Raw genomic sequence first — 20,958 nt, 5'->3', positions numbered from 1 at the left:
TTGCATCAGCTCTGCTCTTTTAATGTCTTTCATTTCCTTTATTTCCTTTGATGATTCCCTCTTACACACATGTTTATGTGTGCTATGGCTATGAGGGTTTTTTCCCCCCTTGGCCTCTGTCTGGACCCCCTCTCCAGAGGCCCAGGCTTAGACTGATTTTTTTTCTTTTCTTTCTGCTTGTGACCACTACTATACTGTACCATATATAGAATAGTGGACCGTTTAATTCAATAAGGTATATTTCCCACTCAAGACAAAAAAATATTTTCACTCACACACATGCAGTTACTACATAAAATAAATTGAATGACAAGCTGTACAACAAGGATGGACGCATACTGGTTTAGGCATACCACGAATGATGTTTGAGAACTTCCTGCTTTCCTTTTAATTTCGTGTGATACTGTTTTCAGTAGCACAGGTGGTACATATTTATGTTGTAATCTTTCACGTGTACCATGTACAATAATGCATTTTATAATATTCAACAATAGCTTTTTTTTCCTGTCATCTGTATTGTTTTATGTTGATTTTTAACAGCATCATTGCTCCCTCAACTTGCTATTTATTACCTCGTGTTCTGCTTGATAAGCAAGTTTAGCAGGACTGAACACCTGCCTTATCGCAACCCTATTACCTTTTCTGCACAAAATACATGGTTTTTGATACATCTTGACTTTCCCATTGCATCCCTTTTTCTTTCACAATGCACGTCTTTCTTCATATTTCAAGCATTGCATTTTCCCACTCGAGCGAGATCATTCTTCTTACATTTCTTTTTTCTTAAGTTATTTCTTCTGTGTCATCCCTCTCTGCAGCTCATGCCCGCAAGACACTTTATTTCATCTAGCTTTGAACTCTTTTTAATTTCGCCAAGTAGCGGTTTTTATTAACATATTTATTCATTTATGACTCCTCTTTAACCACTTTTGCGTATAGGCAGACCTTTATTCCTCCATTCTTTTTTTTCCCCAGCAGCTCTCAACTCTCCACTAAGAATGGGTCTCACTAGTGCAATGTTAGTTTAATCCCTGCCACACTGTCAGAGACTATTTTCCCCGCTTCTTTTTCTTGCAATGGTTGCAATGCAGTTTTAGGCCTGCCTTTGTGACTCGATCCTTAGAATCTGTCTGGATGTTCTCTTTCCTATACTTGCATTTGAGCTTGTTTCCTGCCTCGAGGGTTGAGGTGTCCATCTAGCCGTGGCATATAACCAACCTGTCCATGTCCAACCTGACGGGAACAACCTGTCAACAGCTGAACTTGTCCACTTAAATAACCTTCCCTTAAACCATATTTCATCAAGGACACCGATTGTATTTGAGTGGTAGTACTGCATTGCAGAAGTAGAAGAGACAGCTGAGTGGGATTGGGAATTTTAGCTCTTGTAGGGTGAAAATAACAGCAAAGGAGAGAGTGTGTGATTTCATATGTACAGCAAGGTCAAGTTTTAAAGCTTCTAGGTATGAGTACAGTCGTGGTCAAAAGTTGTAAAGAACATAATGTCATGGCTATCTTGAGTTTCCAATAATTTCTACAACACTTATGTTTTTGTGATAGAGTGATTGGAGCACATACTTGTTTGTCACAAAAAACATTCATGAAGTTTGGTTCTTTTATGATTTTATTATGGGTCTACTGAAAATGTGACCAAATCTGCTGGGTCAAAAGTATACATACAGCAATGTTAATATTTGGTTACATGTCCCTTGGCAGGTTTCACTGCAATAAGGCGCTTTTGGTAGCCACCCACAAGCTTCTGGTTGTATTTTTGACCACTCCTCTTGACAAAATTGGTGCAGTTCAGTTAAATTTGTTGGTTTCCTGACGTGGATTAGTTTCTTCAGCATTGTCCACATGTTCTCAATGGGGTTTAAGTCAGGACTTTGGGAAGGCCATTCTAAAACGTTAATTCTAGCCTAATTTAGCCATTCCTTTACCACTTTTGACGTGTGTTTGGGGTCATTGTCCAGTTGGAACACCCAACTGCGCCCAAGACCCAACCTCCGGGCTGATGATTTTAGGTTGTCCTGAAGAATTTGGAGGTAATCCTCCTTTTTCATTGTCCCCTTTACTCTCTGTAAAGCACAAGTTCCATTGGCAGCAAAACAGGTCCATAGCATAATACTACCACCACCATGCTTAACGGTAGGTGTGGTGTTCCTGGGATTAAAGGCCTCACCTTTTCTCCTCCAAACCTATTGCTGGGTATTGTGGCCAAACAGCTCAATTTTTGTTTCATCTGACCACATACATTTCCTCCAGAAGGTCTTATCTATGTCCATGTGATCAGCAGCAAACTTTAAGACGAGCCTTAAGGTGTCACTTCTGGAGCAAGGGCTTCCTTCTTGCATGGGAGCCTCTCAGTCCATGGCGATGCAAAACACGCCATGGACTGAGGACACTGACACCTGTGTTCCAGCAGCTTCCAATTCATTGCAGACCTGCTTTTTGGTGGTTCTCGGTTGACTCCAGATCATCCTGACCAAATCCATAATACATTCATAAAAGAACCAAACTTCATGAATGTTTTTGTGACAAACAAGTATGTGCTCCAATCACTCTATCACAAAAAAATAAGAGTTGTAAAAATTATTGGAAACTCAAGACAGCCATGACATTATGTTCTTTACAAGTGTATGTAAACCTTTGACCCCGACTGTATGTGAGCTGTATGAATATAGACAGGTTTGTCTTTTAGGTTATTAGTATTTTCAGCCCTGCACTAGTATCACATATCCCACTTGTATTCTCCTCTTCTTTTCCTCGCTGAATTAGGTGAGTAGCACACTCAAGGGTGGACTCATAGGTGCTGAACTTTTGTCATAAGTGTGCTGTCCTTGTATGCATTATCCTTATCCGTCTCTTGTTTTCTCAGATGCCAAAGAGATTGTGCTGAAAGCTCAGATTCTGGCTGGTGGGAGAGGCAAGGGTGTGTTCGACAGTGGCCTCAAAGGCGGAGTGCACCTTACTAAGGAGTGAGTACGCCCCTTTATGAATACGTTTTTTTAATGTTTTTTTTTTTATTCGAGTGAGGTTGCTCGAGACACAAATGCAAAGTCAGATTTTCCTGGGCTAAAAAGAAATGCCAGTTTTTTTTTTCTCATTCAGCATTTTTTTCAAGTTGCAGTGATGTATTTGTGTCATGTTGAGATTAAAGTTACAAAATGTATTAAGTTCTCAATTGAGAGCTCACCTTGACATTTTATGCATGTTTTAAACACTTTTCAGATGATAAATCGTGATGTACTACACATTATTTGCTCCTGTGCGTGTGTCTTTAATTCATTGTAAAAAGGCAATCTCATATGTTTTTAAAAAAATAAGAAAATTAAAGTATTTGACAGTTGCTTTTTGCAAGACTGTCCTGGCCAAGAGACGCAACCACAGCTTTAAAAACACATTATTTAACACTAGGAATGTGGCGATTGAACGGCCACCAATCAGTATTTGCCGATTTTCGGGAAAAAGTACATGATCACTATTGATGATTAATGCCTTTTAATGGGGATCACAAACACCGATCCCCTTTGGCTGACATTTTATTTATTTGTAGTCCTCTAGGTCAGTGGTTCTCAAATGGGGGTACGTGTACGCCTGGGGGTACTTGAAGGTATGCCAAGGGGTACGTGAGATTTTTTTTAAATGTCTGTCAAAAAGAACTGTGAAAAAAAATGCAACAATGCGATATTCAGTGTTGACAGCTAGATTTTTTGTGGACATGTTCCATAAATATTGATGTTAAAGATTTCTTTTTTTGTGAAGAAATGTTTAGAAATACGTTCATGAATCAAGATGGATCTCTATTACAATCCCCAAAGAGGGCACTTTAAGTTGATGATTACTTCTATGTGTAGAAATCTTTATTTATAATTGAATCACTTGTTTTTTTTTCAACAAGTTTTTAGTTATTTTTATATCTTTTTTTCCCAAATAGTTCAAGAAAGACCACAACAAATGAGCAATATTGTGCACTTTATAAAATTTAATGAATCAGAAACTGATGACAGTGCTGTATTTTACTTCTTTATCTCTTTTTTTCAACCAACAAATGCTTTGCACTGATTAGGGGGTATTTGAATTAAAAAAAAATTCACAGGGGGTACATCACTGAAAAAAGGTTGAGAACCACTGTTCTAGGTAGCAGCTGATTACATTTTTCCATACACAGTGTGAAGCCCCTCCTCTAAGCTAATGATTATCACCTCCATTACGGCAAATAAACTGATTTTCTTACTATCTTAGATATCATTATCAATTATCATTATCATGGAGGAAAATGCTGGACATATTTCATGCCGATGGCAAGCTAGATAGATAGATAGATACATAGATAGTAGGGGTGCGGGAAAAAATCGATTCGAATTCGAATTGCGATTCTCACGTTGTGCGATTCAGAATCGATTCTCATTTTTAAAAAATCGAAAAAATGTTTTAAATGTATTTATTAAATTTTTATATTTTTTATATTTTTAATTTTTTTTAAATTAATCAATCCAACAAAACAATACACAGCAATACCATAACAATGCAATCCAATTCCAAAATCAAACCCGACCCAGCAACACTCAGAACTGCAATAAACAGAGCAATTGAGAGGAGACACAAACACGACACAGAACAAACCAAAAGTAGTGAAACAAAAATGAATATTATCAACAACAGTATCAATATTAGTTACAATTTCAACATAGCAGTGATTAAAAATCCCTCATTGACATTATCATTAGACATTTATAAAAATTAAAAATAAATGAACAGTAGTGTCACAGTGGCTTACACTTGCATCGCATCTCATAAGCTTGACAACACACTGTGTCCAATATTTTCACAAAGATAAAATTAGTCATATTTTTGGTTCATTTAATAGTTAAAACACATTTACATTATTGCAATCAGTTGATAAAACATTGTCCTTTACAATTATAAAAGCTTTTTACAAAAATCTACTACTCTGCTTGCATGTCAGCAGACTGGGGTAGATCCTGCTGAAATCCTATATATTGAACGAATAGAGAATCCTTTTGAATCGGGAAAAAAATCGTTTTTGAATCGAGAATCGTGTTGAATTGAAAAAAAAATATCGATTTTAAATCGAATCGTGACCCCAAGAATCGATATTGAATCGAATCGTGGGACACCCAAAGATTCACAGCCCTAATAGATAGATAGATGGATACTTTAATAATCCCCATGGGGAAATTCAGGTATATCTCATAGCTCACACAATGAAATATAAATATAATTTAACCGCCTTGCAGCAGATAAGTAAGCCGATAGCAACATTAAATCAACAAGTAAATAAATTAGAGTCAAGAGAGAGGATAATGTAACACATTCTGTTAGTGTGTCAGCATTGTCACAGTCAGTACAAGACACGTCAAAGGAGGTCAGATCGATCCATACATTGGTGGTGTTGATACCAAGGGAAGCATCAGTATATGATCGATACTAGAGTGATGGTTATGGTTTAATTTTTTTTCGAACATGTAAACAGATACAATGTGATACATCATATAATAATTACATATGTTCATTTGTCTTTACAACATGTTTCAAAAAGGAGTAGGAAGAAGCAAAGCATATTTAATCCCACCCCTTTTCCAAGTCATAGCAATTACTAACATAATTGTTCACTTCCTGTTCTGATCTAGGAATTGTAAGAAAATGTACACCAATGATTACAACAGTTTTCTTAATAGTTAAGCCAGTCATGATTAACATATGAGACAAATATCTAATTTAACATTTTAATTAGGTCGATATTTTCTCAAAATAATTTTTTGGATGTTTTTGTTAATGTTCACACACTCAGGGATCCCTGGACACAGGAGAACCGTGAAGCCAATAACCAAAGCAAGTAAATGAGTAATAGATAGTATTTTTTTTTTTCACCGTATTTTCCGGACCATAGGACGCACCTTTTTTAAATATTGTTTCATATATATAGCGCACCGGATTATAGGGCGCATTAAAGGACTCATATTATTATTTTGTATTTCTAAATGGAAAACTTCCTTGTGGTCTACATAACATGTAATGGTGGTTCTTTGGTCAAAATGTTGCATAGATTATGTTTTACAGATCATCTTCAAGCCGCTTTCTGGCAGTTGTTTCCGGATGCGCCATTTTGTGGGCGGTCTTATTTACGTGGCTCACCTTCCACAGCGTCTTCTACCCGTCATCTTTGTTGTAGCGGTGTAGCGTGCAAGGACGGGAGTGGAAGAAGTGTCAAAAGATGGAGCTAACTGTTTTAATGACATTCAGACTTTACTTAAATCAATACCGGAGCAGCATCTCCTCATCCGGAAACAACAACACCGGAAATGTGTCCCGTGAAAAACTGTCCGATCGAAACTCTAATAACTAAAGTTCTTTGGGTGAATAATGTAAACTCACTACACCGGTATGTTTTAGTGCTTTCATGGCGAGTTTACTGACAGATATCAGTAAGAACTTTACGCTACTTTATATTAGAAATGGCAACAGCGGAGGATGAATGCCACATTACGAGAAGATTGAGGAAAAAGAAGAAGTTTATTGACTACGGTGTCAACACGGACTACAAAGGCGGATGCGCGCAATTTTTCAGGATTTATGCAGATCCCAAATACACATCAGCAGGTACCATAAGGTAAGAAAAGTTGCTTTTGCATAATATTGCGAAACAAAATGGCAGATAATTAGAGATGTCCGATAATATCGGCCGATAAATGCTTTAAAATGTAATATTGGAAATTATCGGTATGGTTTTTTTTTATTATCAGTATCGTTTTTTATTTTTTTATTTTTTATTTTTTTATTTTTTATTAAATCAACATAAAAAACACAAGATACACTTACAATTAGTGCACCAACCCAAAAAACCTCCCTCCCCCATTTACACTCATTCACACAAAAGGGTTGTTTCTTTCTGTTATTAATATTCTGGTTCCTACATTATATATCAATATATATCAATACAGTCTGCAAGGGATACAGTCCGTAAGCACACATGATTGTGCATGCTGCTGGTCCACTAATAGTACTAACCTTTAACAGTTAATTTTACTAATTTCCATTAATTACAAGTTTCTATGTAACTGTTTTTATATTGTTTTACTTTCTTTGGTATTCAAGAAAATGTTTTTAATTTATTTATCTTATTTTATTTTATTAATTTAAAAAAAAAAAGACCTTATCTTCACCATACCTGGTTGTCCAAATTAGGCATAAGAATGTGTTAATTCCACGACTGTATATATCGGTATCGGTTGATATCGGTATCGGTCATTAAAGAGTTAAATGGTAAATGGTTATACTTGTATAGCGCTTTTCTACCCCTTTTTAAGGAGCCCAAAGCGCTTTGACAGTATTTCCACATTCACCCATTCACACACACATTCACACACTGATGGCGGGAGCTGCCATGCAAGGCGCTAACCAGGACCCATCAGGAGCAAGGGTGAAGTGTCTTGCCCAAGGACACAACGTTGTGAGTTGGACAATATCGGAATATTGGATATCGGCAAAAAGCCTTTATCGGACATCCCTACAGATAATGTCTTACCTTATACACACACCATAATAATACTCGTATGTCGAAGCACATCAAACGGTGCAGCCTACACTTATCTCTTATGTTTGACTGCCATCGACTGGTCACAGTTATCATTACACCATGTACCAAATAAAATAACTTCTAGGTAGGTAAGCTCAACCAAACGTATCCCTTACATTAGGCGCACCCGGTTGTAAGGCGCACTGTCGAGTTTTGAGGAAAAAAAAAGATTTTAAGTGCGCCTTATAGTCGGAAAAATACAGTACTTATTTTGCACTATTAACTTTGTTTTTCTTAACATTTGCATATCATAAAAGAGAATAAAGAACTATTTTAAATATTTTGTTGATATTGTTAAACTGTCTCCATAAATATATTGAAAAATGTACAGTTAATACATGTGATTGCCGATCTCACTCATGAATGATCAGAAACAGCAGCATAACAGAGCCGCATTGGCATTGCTGTACAGCTTCCGGTCTCAGGACCTAAGAGCACTATTCCTAGCCCAGAGCAGCTGCTGTATTCCATGTGTCATCCAAGGTGGCGTGTTAGGAAACACACGGAATTGTCTCCATCAGTGTGATGCATCACACTGATGCAGATGCAATTTTAAACAGTGGAGGTGTAATTATCCAAAGTGTCAGAAGTCTCAGTGGTTCTTTAAATACATACCAGTCTGTGTGATGGAAACAGTCCAGAAGCAAAGGAATAGAGTCCCATAATCACACGGTTCTGACAGTGGGCCCAGCGCTCCTGATTTTGGGTATATAGCGTGGATGCAGCAGGAGTGAGAGATGGCTCGACAACCCCAGGTAGGGGTAGGCCTGTGCCCTGTTTGCATCTGCTAAATTGGTATAGACTAGGGCTGCAACAACTAATCGATTACATCGATTAAAATCGATTATAAAAATAGTTGGTGATTAATTTAGTCATCGATTCGTTGGATCTATGCTATGCGCATGCGCAGAGGCATTTTTTTAATTATTTTTTTATTTATTTATTTATAAACCTTCATTTATAAACTGCAACATGTACAAACAGCTGAGAATCAATTGTCAAAATAAGTATGGTGCCAGTATGCTGTTTTTTTTCAATAAAATACTGGAAAGGATAGAAATGTAGTTTTCTCTTTTATCCGATTATTAATCGAAGTAATAATCGACAGATTAATCGATTATCAAATTAATCGTTAGTTGCAGCCCTAGTATAGACCCGGTAAAAGTTCCATCTAAGCCACCCACATACTTGCCAACCCTCCCGAATTTTCCGGGAGGCTCCCGAATTTCAGTGCCTCTCCCGAAAATCTCCCGGGACAACCATTCTCCCGAAAATCTCCCGATTTCCAGCTGGACAACAATATTGGGGGGCGTGCCTTAAAGGCACTGCCTTTAGCGTTGTCTCTCATCTGAAAAGGAGACTATTATATATGTCTCTGTTATCCATAGGTTTATCTATAACCCATAAAGTAGGCAGGCACGAAGCTATTTCTCAGCGTGTGTTTATTCCAGCCGACACGTTAATACTGTAGCGGCTGGCTACGGGGTGTTAGCCAATGACTGTGACTGGTGAACGGGACTTCCAGGAGAGATAGGGAAGTGACGTTGTTAATAGGAAGTGGGTGTTCGAATTTTGCCGGGAAAAGGGATAGACACACATTGGAGCTGTTGTGTGGTTGAATTACATCTTGTGCAATAAAGACTAGACAAACAAAGAAGTCGTATGAGCCTACATTCCTGAGATTATTACAATACACTGACACACAACATCCGGATTCCCATCATGCACTGCTTCAAAACTACGGCACGTTGTAATGTCCAAAATTTCCAGCCGGACAAACAATATTGGGGGCGTGCCTTAAAGGCACTGCCTTTAGCGTCCTCTCTCACCTGAAAAGGAGACTGTTATATATGTCTCCGTTATCCATAGGTTTATCTATAACCCATAACAAGGTGGCCGAATGGATATAGTCAATCATGAACGGTCAGAGAAGCACAAGGCGGCGGCCACGCAGTATTATGGGCCACCTTGCAAGCAACATTCCGTTCTCATTTGCGGATGTTTTCAACAAATCCGTAAAGGATATGTTTTCCGGATTCAGAGATCGCTCGCCAGTACTCAATTGGCAGAACAAAAGCTACTCAAATAGTGAAAGGTAAGTGTTATTTTATTTTAAAGTAAGAAGCAAGTACAGTACAGTTAGTAGAACTGTGTTTTTATTACTGTTTACTGTACTATATATATATATAGTACAGTAAATATATATATATATATATATATATATATATATATATATATATATATATATATATATATAAGAAATACTTTAATTTCAGTGAATTCTAGCTATAAATATACTCCTCCCCCCCGACCCCGCCCACCCCCCAATCTCCCGAATTCGGAGGTCTCAAGGTTGGCAAGTATGGCCACCCATGTGATACTACTCAACCAATCAAATCAGTCCATTCCAGGTACTAAACAAACATGGCGTGTCTAAAAAAAATACAATTGGACAGCAGAAATTGAGCGTTCAAACCGGTGCTGGAGACAATTTTCTCGAATTGGATGTTGTCAAATTTTAGTTAATACCCCTTGCATAGACCAGTGTTTTTCAACCACTGTGCGGCTAGTGTGCCACGAGACACAGTCTGGTGTGCCGTGGGATATTATGTAATTTTACTTAATTGGGTTAAAAATATTTTTTACAAACCAGTAATTATATTCCGCAAATAATGTGCCGTTGTCTAGTGTCTGTACTGTTATTGTCTTCCATATCAGTAGGTGGCAGAAGGTAGCTAATTGCTTTGAGACGACGATGGTTTGTCGTGATCCCAATATGCAGGCGACAGCGGGAGGAAATGTATCTAATGCTTAAACTAAAAATGCCCCTAAGAAAAGGCATTGAAGCTTAGTGATGGCTATGCAGAACAAAACTAAAACTGAACTGGCAACAATGTAAACAAAAACAGAATGCTGGACGACAGCAAAGACTTACAGGGTGTAGAGCAGAAATAGCGTTCACAAAGTACATCCGAACATGACATGACAATCAATTATGTCCCCACAAAGAAGGATAAAAACAACTGAAATATTCTTGATTGCTAAAACAAAGTAGATGCGGGAAATATCGCTCAAAAAGGAAGACATGAAACTGCTACAGGAAAATCCCAACACAACAGGATAAGACACCAATATAGGAGCGCAAGACAGGAACTAAAACACTTCACACAGGAAAACACCAAAAAACTCCAAATAAGTCACGGGCGTGATGTGACAGGTCGTGACAAGACACCTACTTTGAGACAAGAGCTATATTGATGCATGCTTGGTTATGGTTTAAAGTCATGTCCAACAATTGCGACAACGACTTTTTACTAGCAACTGAGTTTCGTTTTTTAATGATTTCTGCTAGTGGTGTGCCTCCAGATTTTTTCAATGAAAAACATGTGCCTTGGCTCAAAAAAGGTTGAAAAACACTGGCATAGACTGTCTACGGTTGTGGTCCTCACACTGTATTGCGTTGATGCCCAGATTGTCTATTGAGTAACACTTTGTTTTTGTGTTTGATTTTCCTTAGCATTCTTCTTTTTTGAGAACGTGTTTATGAGAAAGGTTACAATAAAACTTATATTACCTGTCCTCTAGCCCTGCTGTTGTTGGTGAACTGGCCAATAAGATGTTGGGTTACCATCTAACTACCAAGCAGACACCTAAAGATGGAGTGAAAGTGAAAACGGTAAGTTTTTAGAGTTGCAGGGGGAACGATACACTTCCTGGCCCAAAAAACAAGGTCACCACCTGGATTTAAATGAGCTAATAGGTACCGCCGTCATCCATGTTGTAATTTTTAGCGCTTCCATATCGAGTCTACTGATGGATATAAGTTACAACTATATGCTACTTTTTTTATTAGAGATGGCAACAGTGAAGGATTTTAGCATGCATGTACATACGTACAGTCGCGATCAAAAGTTTACATACACTTGTAAAGAACATAATGTCATGGCTGTTTTGAGTTTCCAATAATTTCTCCAACTCTTATTTTTTGGTGGGTGGAGCACATACTTGTTGGTCACAAATAACATTCTTGAAGTTTGGTTCTTTTATGAGTTTATTATGGGTCTACTGAAAATGTGAGCAAATCTACTAGGTCAAAAGTATACATACAGCAATGTTGATATTTGTTTACATGTCCCTTGGCAAGTTTCACTGCAATAAGGCGCTTTTGGTAGCCACCCACAAGCTTTTGGCAAGCTTGTCTTGACAAAATTGGTGCAGTTCAGCTAAATTTGTTGGTTTTCTGACATGGACTTGTTTCTTCAGCATTGTCCACACGTTTATCAGGACTTTGGGAAGGCCATTTTAAAACCTTAATTCTAGCCTGATTTCGCCATTCCTTTACCACTTTTGATGTGTGTTTGTGGTCATTGTCCTGTTGGAACACCCAACTGCGCCCAAGACCCAACCTCCGGGCTGATGATGTTAGGTTGTCCTGAAGAATTTGGAGGTAATCCTCCTTTTTCAGTCACATTTTTGATTCTATACTCGCTAAACACATATTTTTACAAACACTAGAGTGCTGTCATAGAGATGATATTTTGACTAGATTTTTGCAGAAGGTCCTTAAAACCATTAGAGCAGGGGTGTCCAAAGTGCGGGTGCCATTTGCGGCCCGCAGCTAATTGTTTACCGGCCCGCCACACATTCTGGAAATACTATTGTAAAAATAAAAAAGAACATTAAAAAAAGTGGAATGAGGTGAAATCTAACGAGAAAAAGTTGCAATGTTGACACAAAAGCTGCCATGCAGGCTGTTTTTTTTTCTTTTGTTTTTCTTTATTTTTCTTTTTTTGCCATTGCTCAAAAAAAAAAAATAATGACAAAAAATCCATGTTATAAGGAATTATTTTCAGGGCTCCAATTACTTCAAATATTTCACTTGAAAATGTTTTATGTGGTAAATATTGCATATATTGTTTAGTAGCCATATAAAAACATCAAAGTTTTCTTTGACAAAAGCGCATAAAACAAACAAAATAATAGTTCCAGCATAAAATCGACAGATATATCTGAAGTTGATCTCGTAACTTAAGTGTTAAAAGTAAAAGAAAAACCTAATGAAAACGTATCACTTTATGACCTTTTGGATCCCAAATATATTTAGTGATTTTTTATTTATCTTTTCACTGTGATTACTCAAAAATATGAAATAATTAAAATCAATGGTGTCCTGCATTATTGATCTTTTAGGGCTCTAATTACTAAATACTGCATATTTCAGTTTTACTATAAAAAAACTAAGTTGTTTTTGACAGAAAAGCCATAAAACATTTTTTTAAATTTGTATCACTTTTTATCAACTTGAAGTTGATATAGAGATTTACTTTATGTTAAATAATTAAAAAATAATAATAATCTGACTTATTTTTAACATTTTAATGACTGAGACCCTTTATGGTCCCTGGGACCCCTAAAGGTAAAATAAATAAAAAATCCATATATTTTGTTATGGTTTGAAAATGAAAAATATCAAAATGGCCCCCACATGCTATAATTTTTCTGTGTGCGGCCCTCAGTGGAAAAAGTTTGGACACCCCTGCATTAGAGAGCTCCTGTAACAATGACACAACTCAAGACGAATAGTGAAAGTAAAAGTCCGGCCCCCTAGTCCTTAGCATTATGGAACTGTGGCCCCCTAAACAATTAAGGCTATGTCTACACTAAGACAGATAACCCTTTAAACGAATAATTATTTAACCTAAGTCCCGTTTCAGCCACACTAAACCAGCGTTTAAGGTCTCCCTCCTCGGACAATTTTTTACACGGGTAAGTGCGCCGTGTATTTCTTGAATTTCCGGCTCTTAGCTTTGTATGGACTCATCGATCGTTTACAAACCGAGTTCGGAGAGGAAGTGACGCCAGAAAGACCGCGCCCCACACAGGTAGTGACCTCAGAGACAACGCGCCACAGCCAGCTTCATAATAAAACGGTTTCGTAACTCGGAGCTAACCACTGGAAATATGGAGGAGAGTCATCCACACATGCCTGTGTTTCTCCTTCCGTATGTACAGACGCTTGAGGAAATCACACATGAATACCTTAAGAGAAAGCGATTGCAGCTATTTCGAATACAACACTTCTCAGACGGCAAGAGAACTTTTGAATGTCCAGGTCAGCTGTGATTCTACTTAGCGAAAAACTTTGTCCATTTGTCGAAGGAGCGACAACGAGAATGCGGGCTCCCGTGAATGTGATAAAAAAGGTAGCGTGTGTTTTGTATTACCTGGCTGCCAAGGGAAGACTACGGAAAACAGCAAATGCTTTTGGACTGGCAAAGCAGACTGTATCAGTTATTGTCCGCCATGTATGTCGCGGACTCAACGTCTAGGTCCAGAGTATATAAAGTCACCAAAAACTGAAACAGCACACTGGATTCCAGTTAACTGAAATACCACAACACTGGATATTGTTCAGATAAGTTAAGTTTAATTTAAGAACTTGCACATAAAGCGACACTGGAGGTGACTATGACGTGCACATTATTCGCGCATGCGTACTAGGTTGTGTTGCACCGGCTGATGGAGGAGGGAGGGGGTCTTAAACGACCATTGTGTGTGTGTGGACAAGGATAAGGTTAGGTGGGATTCACCCTGGATAACCTTAGCGCACTAAACCCAGATTCCGAACTTAAACCCAGATTCCGAACTAACAAAGGTCTTAACTCATTCTCTTTCTATGCCACATCAATGTGGAATGCGCTCCCAACAGGTATAAAAGAAAGGGCATCTCTATCCTCCTTCAAAACCGCAATAAAAGTTCACCTCCAGGCAGCTACAACCCTAAACTAACACCCTCCCCGGATTGCTTAATAATCAAATGTAAACAATCAAATGCAGATACTTTTTCTTATGCCTTCTGATCTCTCTCTCTCTCTCTCTCTCTCTCTCTCTCTCTCTCTCTCTCTCTCTCTCTCTCTCTCTCTCTCTCTCTCTCTCTCTCTCTCTCTCTCTCTCTCTCTCTCTCTCTCTCTCTCTCTCTATGTCCACTACTTGCTGTCCATATCCTACCCCCCCTCCCCTCCCTCCTCCACACCCCTGATTGTAAATAATGTAAATAATTCAATGTGATTATCTTGTGTGATGACTGTATTATGATGATAGTATATATCTGTATCTGAATCAATTTAAGTGGACCCCGACTTAAACAAGTTGAAAAACTTATTCGGGTGTTACCATTTAGTGGTCAATTGTACGGAATATGTACTTCACTGTGCAACCTACTAATAAAAGTCTCAATCAATCAATCAATCAGCTTAGTGTAGAAGGGGCCTAAGTTTAAATAGCCCTGTTGTAAGGCATCACCAGGTAAGCTCCATCATTGACCAGTGTTGAAGGACTAACAGAGTGTGGTCCTTTTTACGTAGTCTAAACTTGTTCAGTCGTATGACAGCCATGAGCTTAACTGTCAACTTTCCAATGAAGCTTGAATTCACTCCCAGGCCTGACTGCGCCTAAGAGCGAACAGCACTTGTGCATCTACTACATGCATTTGCTGTCAGAGGGCTGATAGAGGGATTGGCAGAGACGATGAGTCAGGGGTACAAAATACCTATAAAGAAGATGTTCGGAGCTCCCCTTTTAAAGGGCGAAGTCCTCCAAGGTTATTTTGTTCTAATGGCTTGTCTGAATAAGGCACAGAGACGAGAATTGAAGATTAACAATTTATTTTACAAATGTAGTAAGTACAAACATTAGCAATACTAGCGCTGGAGAGTAGATTGAGCTCTTAGAAGTTTGACGCGTTCTCCATCGATGCTCCCACTCTTCAGTGGTATTGTCCATTCGCAAACCCATCCCAAGTGGAGTTGCTTAGGCTTCAGCTAACAAAACCGAAAGTTAACCATGTCTGCTTTCGCTGCATCTCGTACCTCACGCTACTTGCCACTATCGAAAAAACAGTTAAGATACTATGAATCCGAATCAGAATCAGAAAAGTTTTTATTGCCATTGTTTGAGAACGGGTTCACAAACTAGGAATTTTTCTTGGTGCAATCGTGCAACATAATGTTGTGTATTTGCAAAGACAAAAACACAAGGTGTAATCTTTGTGTTTTGTCTTTGTACAAAACAAAGTAAACAGGCAGTTTATAGCATTGCACTCTGCTATAAGGTGGACAATATTCCCCCAACAAAGACAATAGAAACAAAAAGGAGAATGAGGGTTTTTGCACTTCAACTAAACAGAACGGCCATAGGCCTACTATAAATTACTGTGAGGCAAAATCTGAATAACCACGCAATAAGAACACTGCCTTATACGGCAGAGATTAGATCCGTCTATATTTCCTTCATTTTGAGACCCCCTTTAAAACAAGATGCTGCAACTCAAGGGTATATCCTAAATACAATTGAAATTGAAATTTTCTAGGTGTTGAATTGGAAGCAGAAATAACAAGTGGCGCACATATACAATACTGTCCAATAAATACTCCTGTCCCTTTTTCTCCATTTTCAAATGTTTTTCTGTGTCTCTGCTGGACTTTTCAATGTACTTCTCCTCTAGGGCCATGTCTACACTAAGTCGTTTAACCCCTAAGCCTAAGCCCCGTTTCAGCCACACTAAACCAGCGTTTGAGGTCCCCCTCCTCGGACAAATTTTTATACGGGTAAGTCAGCCGTGTACCGTATTTTTCGGACTATAAGTCGCATTTTTTTTCATAGTTTGGCCGGGCTCCAGTGCGACTTATATATGTTTTTTTCCTTCTTTATTATGCATTTTCAGCAGGTGCGACTTATACTGCGGTGCGACTTATACTCCGAAAAATACAGTAATTCTTGAATCTCCGGCTCTTAGCTTTGCATGGACTCATTGATCGTTTACAAAGTGAGTTCGGAGAGGAAGTGACGCCAGAAAGACCACGCCCACACAGGAAGTGACATACGAAAGAACGCGTCACAGCCAGCTTCATAATAAAGCGGTTTTGTAACTCGGAGCTAACCACTGGAAATATTAAGGCGAGTCATCCAGACATGCCCGTGTTTCTCCTTCCGTCTGTGCAGACGCTTGTGGAAATCACACATGAATACCTTAAGAGAAAGCGATTGCAGCTATTTTGGATACAACACTTCTCAGACGGCAAGAGAACTTTCCAATGTCCAGCCGGGTCAGCTGTGTTTCTACTTAGCGGAAAACTTTGTGCATTTGTCGAAGGAGCGACAAAGAGAATGCAGGCTCCCGTGGACGTGATAAAAAAGGTAGCGTGTGCTTTGTATTACCTAGCCGTCGAGGAAAACGGCGAATGCATTTGGACTGGCAAAGCAGACTGTATCAGTTATTGTCCGCCATGTATGTCGCGGGCTCATGGTCTAGGTCCAGAGTATATAAAGTCACCAAAAACGAATGGACAATGAAGGTGAAGGTAAAATAGTGAGGAGTGTCCTGACCAGATATCTAGATCCATAGTTTGATTGATGTAAAATGTTCTTTATCACATTGTTTACGTGTCTAATAAAGATTTGATTAATTTATGATGGCTCAGGTGTGATTCACTACAATAGGGCCTCACAGCACACTGGATTCCAGTTAATTGAAATACCACAAAATTGGCTATTGTTCAGATAAGTTACATCTAAGAACTTGCACACAAAGCAACACTGGAGGTGACTATGACGTGCGCATTTTAGGTCGCGTTGCGCCGGCGGACGGAGAGGGGCGGGGGTCTTAAACGGTGGCATTGTTGTGTGTGGACACGGATAAGGTTAGGTGTGATTTACCCTGGATAACCTAAACGGGGCCTAAGTTGATATTATTAATGTCTTCAGATTACTTCCTGTCTGGCAATTTTTACTTGTGCTTATTGTATTTGATCAAGTACTGAAATGTGGTATTTTGTGAATCCATTGCAATACCATATTTGCAATGCCCAAGGGGCTGTCAGCAAATTGTCTTTCATCAAGGCCACAGTTTGTGACCTCTATGCAATCATAACTGTGGTATTGTATGCAACCACAATCATTCATCAGCCAACGCTCTCCTGCTGTCCATGTCCAGGTGATGGTCGCTGAGGCCTTGGACATTAGCAGGGAGACCTACTTTGCTATTCTAATGGATCGTGCCTGTAATGGTCCTGTCATGGTTGGAAGTCCCCAGGGAGGTATGGATATTGAGGAAGTAGCAGCCAGCACTCCAGAACTCATCTTTAAGGTATGCCAATAGTGGTGAACATAAATGGTGGTGACCACAGATCGGACCTCTTAATAACGCTAATGACAATGAATAAATAAACATATCTGCCATTTGTACTAGATGCCATAGGACTTTTTATATTTCAAACATATCAGCTCAAATACATGTACAAATACAACAAGTCATGTTTCATTATTCCCTTTGTTTTATAAGCACTGTAAAGTGCACTTAGTTAAACTTTACCATAATGATAATATTATTATTATTGCTTACTGCCTGGTATTAGAATTACTGGTGTAAACTAAGCATTGTAACACTGAGTCCTGGCTTTATGGGTACATTTGCAAGCACCTGTAGACAGACCTTTGGTGGCTTTCCGCCATTGTTTTGCCATCAACCATCCATGCATCTATCCATTTTCTACCGCTTGTCCCTTAAACTCCATATAACTGTCATCCACAACATAGTTGAGAATCACTGCTGAACATGCAATTGTTAAAGTGCTACTGTTCCAACACGTTGTATCACACACACTGAAATAGTGCATTCTAAACTTCCAAATTTGATTCCACTCAGAAAATAACATATTTATTATTGTATATAGCGTATATGTCAGCTTTTACTCATTGACTCTCATGTTTGATTTTGTAATATCTGCTCCGTGTCATTACTAAGGATGTCCAATATTGGGTTTCTTAACGATATGCCGATTTTGCTCAACACACCGTTTCTGACACCGATGTATGCAGCAGCTCTTCCCTCAAACTAATGTCAGGTGACATGTGATATAAAATTAACACGTTATTCCTATTAAGTTACTTTGACAGCTTCTACTGTTATGTCACCGGATGCATTTCACAAATAAAAGAATATAAAGAAAAGGTGCCATGTTTATTTTTACACATTTTGTGTGAAAAATAGTCATGAAAAATAATGAGCAATAGTCAAGCTAATTAAGTTGTTCAACTATCAACAAAAACGACTAGTCTTTGAATACATTCACAATTAAGAATAATACTGATAACAATATAACTTGTAAAGCTGTACATTTCTATCCAGTAAAAACATTTGTATAAGAACAAAGTATGAAACTATGTACTAATACAATCACTGGAACTATTAAATACTTGAGATATACACTTAACACCTTCCTTTCTTTCACACAGGAAGTGAACTAAATTCAAACATGTAAATGTTATTGTGTGAATTATCAGTTTTAGACGTAGACATGGAATTCAATATAAGCTTGGCTTTTTCCTACTCCTTTTTGGACATGTTGAATTGTGCAAATGAAACCTGTTAAGCAGGTCTGAAAGTAATCATATCTTATCATACCATTATTAATTGGTAGTATAAGTCCCAAAGCTTAGCATTTTTATGTCTCCATGCTTCACTGACAATGTTGTTTCTTCAGGTGTTGTGATGTGGACTTAGCACAATTGTAGGCTATTATTGGTCAATCGATGTTATTGGACATTCCTAGTATATCATATGAACCATTAATTAGTTGCTTATTAACATAGGGTTGGGGTCAGGGTTAGGGTTAGGGAAGACTCTTAGTTAATGGTTTACTGGTTGTATAATAAGGCCATGCAGAATAAGGCATTAATAAGTACTTAATGACTAATTAACAGCCAATGTGTTACTAATTTGCATGTTAATAAGCAACTAATTAATGGTTCATATGCACCTCCTGCTACCCCAAAAGGGACAAGCGGTAGAAAATGGATGGATGGATGGATGTTCTCCATACTAAAGTGTTACCATAAATATATATATATATATATATATATATATATATATATATATATATATATACATATATATATAAAATATATATATACATATATATACATATTAGGGCTGCAACTAACGATTAATTTGATAATCGATTAATCTGTTGATTATTACTTCGATTAAGGGACAAGCGGTAGAAAATGGATGGATGGATGGATGTTTTCCATACTAAAGTGTTACCATATATATATATATATATATATATATATATATATATATATATATATATATATATATATATATATATATATATATATATATATATATATACATATTAGGGCTGCAACTAACGATTAATTTGATAATCGATTAATCTGTCGATTATTACTTCGATTAATCGATTAATAATCGGATAAAAGAGACAAACTACATTTCTATCTTATCCAGTATTTTATTGAAAAAAAAACAGCATACTGGCACATACTTATTTTGATTATTGTTTCTCAGCTGTTTGTACATGTTGCAGTTTATAAATAAAGGTTTATTAAAAAAAGAAAAAAAAAATGTTTTATTTATTTTAAAAAAACACAAAAAAAACTGCAGATAGCATAGATACAACGAATCGATGACTAAATTAATCGGCAACTATTTTAATAATTGATTTTAATCGATTTAATCGATTAGTTGTTGCAGCCCTAATATATATACAGTATATATATATATATATATATATATATATATATATATTATATATATATATATATATATATATATATATATATATATATATATATATATATACTGTATATATATTATAATATATATATATATATATATATATATATATATATATATATATATATATATATATATATATATATATATATATATATATATATATATATATATATTATAATAATAATTGTGTTTGAGCCAATCACTGTGACCTTTTTTCTCTTCTGGTCCTCAACCACCGCCCCCTCCAAATTTCATAGGAAGTCGTAGATATATTCGAAGGTGTACAAGACGACCAGGCACTTCGAATGGCAACTAATTTGGGCTTCAAAGGATCTCTACAGAGACAGGTAATGAGCACCCTGCGCTATAAAGTCCCACGGCTAAAAGTAATCAGAAGAAACTAAGACGCTCACACACTGATATACTGTATATACAGTTTATTGTATACTCTGCATGCCCACAGACAGCAGCATGATTATTTATAGACCGATCAAACTTGCTATTGTTAGTTTTTTCAAAGGCGTGCTGTGACATGTCAGTGCACCAGGCACGCTTGCCAGAGGGTCAGCTGTCACTGCTGGCAGTGATGTACAGTGCGGTATTTCCCTCAATTGCTTTTAAAAGGCAAACTATACCCTGCCATCAAGTTTAATTGAAAGCAAGAACCTTTGTATTTTTATCCGCATGAGCAAGAGTAACATTAAAATGCAAATTAGTTTGCAAAGACTTACATTGTGTGTTACATAGATGGATAATT

General features: G+C 37.5%; 1 protein-coding gene across 1 annotated transcript in view; it reads left to right on the top strand.

Moving 5' to 3' along the window:
- suclg2 (succinate-CoA ligase GDP-forming subunit beta) overlaps window positions 1-20,958 on the top strand; it is a 248,757-nt gene that overhangs the window by 89,401 nt on the left and 138,398 nt on the right. Inside the window, exons 3-6 of the mRNA XM_062047002.1 lie at window positions 2,879-2,978; window positions 11,186-11,276; window positions 17,592-17,744; window positions 20,459-20,548. Coding sequence (XP_061902986.1) covers window positions 2,879-2,978; window positions 11,186-11,276; window positions 17,592-17,744; window positions 20,459-20,548 — 434 coding nt within the window. The remainder of the gene's footprint in view (window positions 1-2,878; window positions 2,979-11,185; window positions 11,277-17,591; window positions 17,745-20,458; window positions 20,549-20,958) is intronic.

The sequence above is a fragment of the Entelurus aequoreus genome, linkage group LG01, assembly GCF_033978785.1.
Source record: "Entelurus aequoreus isolate RoL-2023_Sb linkage group LG01, RoL_Eaeq_v1.1, whole genome shotgun sequence".
Classification (NCBI taxonomy): Eukaryota; Metazoa; Chordata; class Actinopteri; order Syngnathiformes; family Syngnathidae; genus Entelurus; species Entelurus aequoreus.
The sequence above is the reverse complement of the archived record's forward strand: the minus strand, read 5'-3'. Positions and strand labels throughout refer to the sequence as shown.